This window comes from Vanessa cardui, chromosome 20 (genome assembly GCF_905220365.1).
Source record: "Vanessa cardui chromosome 20, ilVanCard2.1, whole genome shotgun sequence".
Lineage (NCBI taxonomy): Eukaryota > Metazoa > Arthropoda > Insecta > Lepidoptera > Nymphalidae > Vanessa > Vanessa cardui.
In genome coordinates this window covers 1,008,813-1,018,911 of record NC_061142.1, presented here as the reverse complement: position 1 = coordinate 1,018,911, position 10,099 = coordinate 1,008,813, and the positions used below count along the sequence as shown (strand labels likewise).

General features: G+C 34.9%; 2 protein-coding genes across 2 annotated transcripts; one reads left to right on the top strand and one right to left on the bottom strand.

The window, feature by feature from the left end:
- Nucleotides 1–315: 315 nt before the first annotated feature.
- Nucleotides 316–7,363, bottom strand: LOC124538537 (radial spoke head protein 6 homolog A). The gene is made up of 13 exons (XM_047115624.1): nt 7,233–7,363; nt 6,965–7,154; nt 6,575–6,700; nt 6,038–6,126; nt 5,445–5,532; nt 5,014–5,098; nt 4,525–4,658; nt 4,221–4,340; nt 3,062–3,215; nt 2,283–2,428; nt 1,814–2,028; nt 1,409–1,553; nt 316–468 (listed from the first exon to the last, which is right to left on the bottom strand). The coding sequence occupies exons 1-13, from the start codon at nt 7,361–7,363 to the stop codon at nt 373–375; spliced, it is 1,719 nt and encodes a 572-aa protein (XP_046971580.1). The 3' UTR covers nt 316–372.
- Nucleotides 7,364–7,607: 244 nt separating this feature from the next.
- LOC124538333 (mitochondrial GTPase 1) lies at nt 7,608–10,099 on the top strand. Its single transcript, XM_047115365.1, has 4 exons — nt 7,608–8,171; nt 8,397–8,605; nt 9,039–9,226; nt 9,738–10,099. The coding sequence occupies exons 1-4, from the start codon at nt 7,771–7,773 to the stop codon at nt 9,939–9,941; spliced, it is 1,002 nt and encodes a 333-aa protein (XP_046971321.1). The 5' UTR covers nt 7,608–7,770; the 3' UTR covers nt 9,942–10,099.

Here is a 10,099-nt window from a genome sequence, read left to right as displayed (position 1 = left end):
CGTAAACTCATATTACCAGAAATTTGTAATACCAACTCGATACTACTACGCTCATCGTGATATTACTATGTCTAGGTATACAATATACATTAAAACCTGTTATAAACCACATTTATTGTAAAACATTTTTAGTATTACTTGTTACAATAAAAAACCAACAAATTTATTTATTAATCTTTTATTTAAATAAACAAAACATAAGAAATAAAACAACAAATAATCGCAGTCGTTGTATCTGCGAAGTTTCCTTAACTGGGAATATTATCTTCAAAAGGTACCCATTCAATATGATAGTATTCCAACAGATTACTAAATATTTACAAAACTAAAACCATAAAAATGTTTAAGGCAAATGAAGAAGTATTAAGTATTTTAATCTTCTTCCTCCTCTTCTTCGGGTATACCCTCTCCCTCCCCTTCCCCTTGCAGCACTGGTGGCGGTGGTGGTAGGTGAGCGATACGATAAGCCTGGCAGAACAGAGTGATAAATATATAGTACAATCTGGGGCTGCCACCAGATACTATTACTCGTGATAATTTCCTATGATGATAAGAGAAGTAACTTTAAAAATGTATGGTGAGCTGGTATAAAATATTTGACAACAAAGTAGCGTCTTCGACACACAAACGAAAAAAAGAAACCTTATCGAGCGTCCTCCAAGTCTAAGCAAGTATAGTACGACACAACTTAGATGCAGCATCGGAAAATGCAATGAAACCGATTACTGTCGTTTCCCACAACCAATAGAAACAGCTCCCTATTGCGCCATACGACGCTATTCGGCGCTATAGATTTTCGCGTCAGTTCACCCATGTCGATGTGTCAAATTGACGAATATATTAGGTCATATGATATTACACGTTATTACATTTGTGTTCAAGATCATATTCACGCAAAGAATAAATATTGATAATTTTAGATAGCGTACTTAATTCGATTTGATCCTTTTTGACGAATTTTACCGATGCTACATTTAAGTTGTGTCGTACTATACCAAAGAATTTATTTTCAAAGAATTCTGTAAATCTTTTTCAGAGTTCATTGACCAGATTATTATTTCATTCATTATTCATTCCACTTGTGCACGTCACTGGTCATTGACGTCACAAACACTGGCATAAAATTATTATTTGCATTCATTAGACAAATTAAACAAAGTATGACCCCGTAGGACCATGGCAGGAATACTACCAGCAAATTCCGCTAATCATTGGTATAAACCAAATGATGACAAATGAATCAGGCCTCTTTTTTACTGTGCGAGGCAATAACATATAGGTGTCATATAAATGAGTGGATTTATTTATTTACTGTTTGAAAGGCTTTCGCGATTATTATGAAGTTAACAGCTACGCGCCCTCTTCTCTCACGCAAATGAATGCCTACAACTTTATCAAACTAGCTAACCTCTTCATCCGCGAACGTTGGATCAGCCATCTCCATGACCTCTGGCCCAATAGCATACTCGTCCTGGGGCCGCGGCAGCTGTAGAGGACTGAAGTTCGGAGGCTGGAATTTCAGGCCCCATCCAACGTACATGCATTCAGATTTCCTGAACATTTCATAGAATAACATTCTTAATAATTTTCTAAGCATATTTTAGTTATCTTAAATCATTTTTTTTTAGTGAAGCAGTTCACAAAAGGTTTTCCTTGATATTTGGAAGATCATAGCTATCTTCACCTTATCACGAGAATGAAGATGAAATAATCGCAAATAATTCTGAAGAATCTGAACGTATAAATTTATGTTTTATGACTTAAAAGTTTCATTTAATTTTCTCCCAATTTACTGGATGTTGCTACAACTCACTTCCCAGTTGTAGAATAAGCAACAGCACCAGGCCATATGTTACTTCTCAGATATGCTGCCGCCCTGTCCGGCACCAGGGTAGAGCTGATGCGGGCGCTCCAAGCGTTCTGACCCTCGAGTCGGCTATCTTCAGACAGAGATGTGAATAGTGAAGGACCAGATTCAGGCTCCATGGGTGGAAGGCCTTCATCTTCTTCTTCTTCAACGGCTTCATCCTAAAGAAACGTGTCGGTTAATATTTAAAGGATGTATCGTCAATACTTGTATGTTTGTATGTGTATGTAAATATATAAATGCCAGTTAATTTTATGTATGTAAGGATATTACTCATTTTAAATGAGTATTTAAGAAAAATACTCACTTTTTGTACTTCAATTTTTTGGAAATCTAGTAAACCTGTACACATGTTCCAGAAATAATATAAAATTACGAATAAGATATGAAATTATTCAAAACCAAATTTTCTAACCAATCCGACATTAGGATTCCACCATAAAGTTCTACCCTGCTTAAGGATATGTCTGCCGTGGTGAACCCAGTAAGTCAGATTTGGATCAACCAAGTCTTTTAGGGTGTGGCCTTGGTAGAAGGGATTCGGGTTGAAGGCCATATCACCTAATAAAGAAGGTAATTAATTATAGTATACATATGTGATAACGCTTACTTTTGTAAAGATGCTATTTTAAAAGCCCGCAGTATTTTTAAAATTTCTTGGTATATATCGATACATCAAATGAAATACACAATAAATCTTAAGAAAATGAAGGAGCATATTTGTAATTAGGACATCGTGGTCCTGTATTCTGTCTGACCAAATATTATTAAACTCTAACTAATTTTCGATTTTTAATGACAATCAATCAAATCTAATCAAACATGACCGAAAGGTATTCAAGTGCAGGCTCGAATGTGCAGCCGTTACGTGCCACCCCAAATTTGTAGAAAAAGATTTTTATCGACATTGGGTACTAATTAATATCGTGTAGTGTAAGTTTTTCTCCGTGTTACTTGTGTAATTTCATTTAGTTTGTTGTGTTACAAGCAGTTTATATTAGAATTACATTTATTATCCTAAAAATGTTAAAGCTGAATGACCAAAATAATCCACATTATTTTTATGTAATAATATAACAAAAACAATCGTATTAACGCGAGGATTTAAACGAGTGCAAGTGATATACAGATAAATTTACAAAAAATACTAATATTTGTTACGATACATTATAATTTTCAAAACTGAAATGATACCTGCTCCCTCTTCCAAGTCGATGTCTTCTTCCTCTTCTCCCGAGCCAAAGGTGTAAAACCCCTGCGGTGAGACGGAGGTCGCTGCTTGAATACGAGCCAGCTGAGCGCGAAGGTAATTACGCTCCGTGCCCTCGAATGGTGGGTAAGTGATTACCTAATAATGATGAAATTAATGACTCAATTGGCTATTTTCATTGAGACCAAGACTTACAAATAAATCAGGCTTCTGATCCTAAATTAACAGTTTCCATTGCTATTAACACGGTACGAAATATATCCTTACGTATCAATCCAGTGGTGTTAACCAAGGCGACCCAGTGGTTAAAATGCGTGCACTTGAACCGATGATTGATAGGTTCAAGCTCATTCAAACAGAACTGAATTTCCCTATGACCAATTACTGTTTACAATTCATCTCATGTTCGGTGAAAGGAAATCGTAGGGAAAACAACATAAGTTTATTCCAATCAAATTCTCCCACATGTCCACACCAACTTAATACATACATCACTCATTAAAAAGTAGTAAAATAGTCTATCTTAATCTCACTGTCTTTGGTTAGATATAAGAGATTGATGAAAAAGTATTTAATTTTAAATACTATATAATTAATCCACTTTAACAGTGTGTTTACCCGCAATGAGATAAACACGCCGAGTTAAAATTCTGAACGCTACGTCAATTGATTTTACTTTTTTTACGGCAAACTAGCAGGAGGCTCACCTGATGGAAAGCGATCACCACCGCCTAGGGACATCTGCAACACCGGGGGGCTTGCAGGTAAAAAAAAAAGTAAAAAGTAACAGCCTGTAAATTTCCCACTGCTGAGATAAGGCCTCCTCTTCCATTAAGGAGAGAGATTGGAACATATTCCACCACGCTGTTCCAATGCGGGTTGGTGGAATGCACATGTGACAGAATTTCGATGAAATTAGACACATGCAGGTTTCCTCACGATGTTTTCCTTCACCGCCGAGCACGAGATGAATTATAAACACAATTAAGCACATATATATATAGTGGTGCTTGCCTGGGTTTGAACCCGCAATCATCGGTTAAGATGCACGCGTTCTAACCACTGGGCCATCTCAGCTCTTGCTTGCAGGTGCGTTGCCGGAATTTAAATTCATAAATAGTTACCACAATCGACTTCTTTTACCTCTGCATCAAGGTCGCCAATCATGCAACGGACCGATAGTCTTGCCACGCGGATCTGTTGCGGAGTTACGTCTGGAAGACATACCCACGGCTCGCCCGGCTGATTGCACACGTAGTACGTCTACGAAACACATTACAACAGTAAACTTGCGAAGCTTACAAATATGCAGAAAGACAGAACTAAAACGATCCCACTCAAAACATATCTTTGAATAAATATTACAATAGAAAATACCCTACAAAAATAAAAACAGGATTAAATTACAAAAACACCAAGTTAACGTAAAGTTTACATGATATTTAACCTTTTTATTAACACCTTGGCCCGGCCTCTCGACAGGGATGGCTGGAGGTGGCTGCCATGTGGACTCGGGGACTGGAGGCAGTTTGGGAGGCACTGGTTCTTTAGGTTTCTCCTCCTTGGCCTCACCTTCGCCCACTGCGATTTATTTCATATTTTCACTCATAACATTCATTTATGAATTTTCAATGATATATTTTCGGATTTTATGTGTATCACCATTAATTTTGGATAAGAGGTCGCCGATTCACTACTACGGTGAGAAGTGCAAACTATTTGATAGATCGCAAATATGACGACAACCACGAGATTCCGTGCCTTGCTTTAAGCTGGAACGAAATAACATACACCGAAAATATTACCGTTTGGCGGTGGAATAAAAAGTGGTCATCCACCCACTCGAGATTGCAATAAGGCTACTACCGCAGAGCATGGGTTTTTCTTTTATAATTAAACAGTTGTCATTTAATATACAACTATTTAATAAACTCACTCATTTCCTTTTGTTCTTCTAATTCTTGAGCACGATCTTCTTCTGCACCCTCTCCCTCGCCGGGCATGTCTTTCATTTCGAACTCCTAAGCAACGCCAGAACTTTTTACGTATACATCGTAGGTATCTCGTTAATGTATAATTTTATTCAATTTTAGAATTAATAAAAAATGAAAATTACGGGTCGTTAAAAACTTTAAAAAAATATATCTTTTAACAGTTACGGCTATGATCTGAAATAAGTATATTCTTAAAACTACACAGAGATTGTGTTAATAATAAAGACCCAGGACCAGGAAGTCTCAAGTTTCGCAGAATTGGATAATTTGAAAAGTTTAATCTGCTGTAGTAACAACTCATCGGGGTTCGTACACCTTATTATCAATACAATTTATAGTGGAAGTAAATAATATTTAAAAAAGTAATACAAACTCTAATACGCCTATCCAACTCTTCAATGGTGAGATCCGTCTCCGCTACGTAGTAATTTGCTTTGGTGCCAAAAATCTTACCGAAGAATCTGTCATTCAGATTTGGGTATATTATCATCATTTTTTTTTAATAACCTTAATAATCGTGTTATTTAATTAAATCATGCTTTTTGATGAGTCGAGATGGCCCAGTGGTTAGAACGCGTGCATCTTAACCGATGATTGCGGGTTCAAACCCATGCAAAGCACCGCTGATTCATGTGCTTAATTTGTCTTTATGATTCATCTCGTGCTCAGCGCTGAAGGAAAACATCGTGAGGAAACCTGCATGTGACAAATTTCATAGAAATTGTGCCACATGTGTATTCCACCAACCCGCATTGGAACAGCGTGTTGGAATATGTTCCAAACCTTGTCCTTAAAGGGAGAGGAGGCCTTTAGCTCAGCAGTGGGAATTTACAGGCTGTTGTTGTTGTTATGCTTTTTGAAAGGGTTAAAAAAAATAAAAGCTTGAAAAAGAAATTGTTTTTATCTAGTCTCAAGTAATAGTTAAATATCTACAACAAAAACAAGCAAATTTCTTATTCTACTCACCTAATAGTGGCTACAGGTTCCTTGATGGCCAGCATGTTGAGAGCTATGTACACCGCGTAACATTCTTGTTCAGACAAGCCGTAACCACACTTTGAATAATACAAAATAATGTCTTCAATGAAAATTAAGAAAGGCGCTTTTGGCTTGGGTTTTTCTCAAAAACTTCTTAAGTGTCAGCCACAGAAGGTTAAAAGTTAAGTTAGTAAACCTATTTTAAAAGTTAGCACAAAGTTCCCTTTTCTTCTTTCGATGTTATTACCTAGAAGCTAGAATGTGTTGAGCTTAGCTTTGTCCTTAAGTAAAGATTTTAGGTGGTGGAAGAAAAAACGCAAGGAAACCTGCGAACCTTTTTTTTCATTTCAGACTTAGAATTATAATAAGAGCGAAGAAATTCCCATAAGTTTAGTCAAAATAATATTAAGTTTCCATCCAAACGATGATATGTGAAAAGGAGGAAGGAATCTTTAATATCAACCACTCCTACCTCTACTTTCGTGGATACCAGACCAGATCAGAAATTGTATGGTGACTACTAACCTCGCGAAAGTAGTAATTGTGCTCAATGATGTCTGAAATCCTTGGCCTTAAGGAATCTTCTTCTAAATCTAGCTCCTGCTCCTCTTCGCCGAGATCTTCCATTCTCTGGCTCTTACTCGCAACCAGCTAAAGTTAATAATAATATTTATTTTTTTAACTTTTAACGAATACGTTATGTACTAAACCGTATTTTCTATTTATAGAATGTTTTATTTTAGGATAGGATTCAGAGTTTAACGAACTGCATAATTTCCAATTAATATAATTAATTGATATTGTGTTCAAAAATAAATATGCTGGGATATAGGGTCACGGCTACATTGTAAAGATATCATATGAAGTACAGAATATTTTTTATACGTAATTAAAAAATTAAGAGAAGAAAATCACCCGAAACATTTCATCCATTCGTCTAATGAGAGCCAACTGTGATGGCGCGAGGTAGATATCGTTCAATAAATCGAAATTTGGTCGAAACTTCTCTTGCTTGACTTGCCATGAATATTGTTCAAAATTATCAACAACATCTGGAGGCTTTTGAGATAAAATTTTGTGTACAATGTCCACCATGTGATCATATCTGGATAAAAAAATATTGTTATACTTCGAAATCGATAGGATTATTGAAACCAAAGAAACTAAAAATATAAAAATTTACAGTGTATCACCAGTTGCGCAGGATTGTTGTTTTAAGAAATTTTTAGCAAGCACCAAATCGTTGTTGAGATCGGGTAGAACATTTGCTGTAGCTGCTATTATATCTGGTTCTAGCATAAATGTTTGTGACATTTTTAACGCACTTTTAAATAATTATTTAAGTATTAAATAAATATAAGTCACGCTAAGCTAAACTTGACAGTGTATATTTTCATTATTTTCAGCAGATACTTTTGACAGCCAGTACTATGATAGGAAAAAAAAGGTTCATTTATTATAGTAATACATAATGTATTGTTTCTAAACTGATGACAGTGAAAATTGACATTTATATAATAATATTTTGCAAATGTCATAGTAGAATACATTCAATACAACATTTGATTATTTCTTATTCTTGATTTTAATATATTTTTTTAGATATTAACTTTTAGTTTGTAATGTCATGTTTATGATATGTAATTAATCTCGTAGGTTAACTTATACAGATACAAGTAAATAAAATTATAACCTCGAAATCAAACCAAAACAAAACAGAAATGGCAACAAAATTCGACGTTGCTGCGTATAGTTTTCGTAAAAAATGCCCTTATGTGAGCAAAGATCTCCTACACTGGTTCCCGGGTCATATGAATAAAGGGTTAAAACAGATGCAGCGAAAACTTAAGTCAGTAGATTGTGTGATCGAAGTTCACGACGCCAGAATTCCATTTACAGGCCGTAATCCAATCTTTACAAATACTTTGACTGGTGCTAAGCCTCATATTCTAGTTTTGAATAAAAAAGACTTAACGATACGATCGTTACTGCCAAAGATTAAAGATCAACTCACATCTGAAGGTGTACAGAATGTTATATTTACAAACTCGAAAGATCAGCATTGTCGTGGACTCAAGTCATTGCGACCTCGTTTAGTGGATATTATTAAGAGCTCTAACAGGTATTATTTTGTATTGCAATATACTATGTAATTTAATGAAAAAGATTTTTAAAATACTTTGAAACAATATTCCTAAATGCCTAAAGACCCTGTGGAATAAAAATTTTCTTATTACAGTTATTTGATTGCACACCAATGTCTATACTAAATTATATTATATTGTTATGATATCCATAGAACTTCCATAATATTCCTCCAATTTTAATTATAAATACTTGTTAACAGGTACAATCGAAGTGAAGAATTAGACTACAGTGTAATGATCATTGGTGTTCCAAATGTTGGCAAGTCATCACTTATAAATATGCTAAGAAGTCGTAATATGAATATTAAGCATGCTCTCCCCGTCGGTGCAGTGGCCGGTATCACTCGAAGTGTGATGACTAAGATTAGAATAAATAATGATCCAAAAATATTCATGCTGGACACTCCAGGTGAATTACATTTTAATCTTATTGTTTAACTGGTTTGCACAACATTATTGCTTATATATATTACGGTTATTTAAGATTTTATTTAGTGGGTAGTTATTTCCCACTCATTACGTACGTTTTACTAGTTTGAAGCATGTATGATTCGGTGTAACCATAGTTACAAGATATGAAACTGCTTAATCTCTAAGGTTGCATATTAGTTGGTCCGAAATAGTGGTAGTTTAATTTGATATTCTATAAGTAATTAACAGTATTAAGTAGTTGTATTGTACAAAGGAATATGAGTTTTAATAATTAATATGACACATAATTAGTGTTTAAAATTTATCTTAGCTTTGTCTCAAAAGTAGAGGAGGTATTAGCCCAGTTGTTGGTCCATTTACAGATTTTACAGTCTTATTCATGGAACTTAAAAGCAATATCCTTGTTCTAGGAATTCTAGAGCCATCAGTATCAGACATAGAGATGGGATTGAAGCTAGCTCTTTGCGCATCTCTACAAGATCACCTGGTCGGTGAAGAAATCATAGCAGACTATCTCTTATACTGGTTGAACAAGCACGGCTGCTTTAAGTATGTGGACTTCATGGGTCTGGAGGAACCGTGTGATGATATTAACAAGGTTAGTACAAGAAAAAGTGGTTGCCGTAATAATATTCTTTTGTATTCGAAGATTTTTAGGCAGAATAGTCTCATATTCTTGACGCGTTGGCAGTCTGAAAAAATCGTCTAAAGAACAAACGCTCTTTCTCATTCGCTCCTAACGCTCTCTCACTCTTATATTGTGTAGTATTGCCACCCTCAGTAATTAAGGGAGTTTTATATCTTTAAGTCATCTGTGTTTCGAAATGCATCTATCGGAGACATTTCTTGTTTAGAGTATTAACGTTTTCTTGTAAGGTTATAAGTATTTGTTTTAGTACCTAATCTTTATAACATAATTCTTTGGCATAAAAAGTACTATTAAATTGCTTTCTGGTGTAATGTCAAAATTAAGATATAAATACTCAATTTAGAGATAAGATTCATATATATACAATATTACTACATTTTAATATCATCTTACAAACTCAGATGTTCGAAAACGGAAGCAATCGTAATCGTTAGAATATAATATTTTGTTTTTTTTACAGGTCCTTGTCACAGGCTCGATAAAGTTAAACCGCGTGAGAAGGACACGTGACTTTGATGGCCGTATTCGCGAAGTCCCCGACGTCGTGGAAGTCGCCAGGACGATGATACGAGCGTTCCGGACCGGGGAATTGGGGAAAATATTACTAGACATTGATCTATTGAAGAGAGATGACAAACAAGAAAATGTTCTTGCGGATTTGTAGTGATGAATATTTTGTATCATATTTTAATGAAAAAAAAAATGTAAATAAAAATTAATGATAACCTCATGTAGAATAAGAATTAAAAAAATAAAATAATTGTCTGTGCAATGACCATGATTCCAAGTTCAAATTTCAAATTCATGTCTTTATTTTTTTTA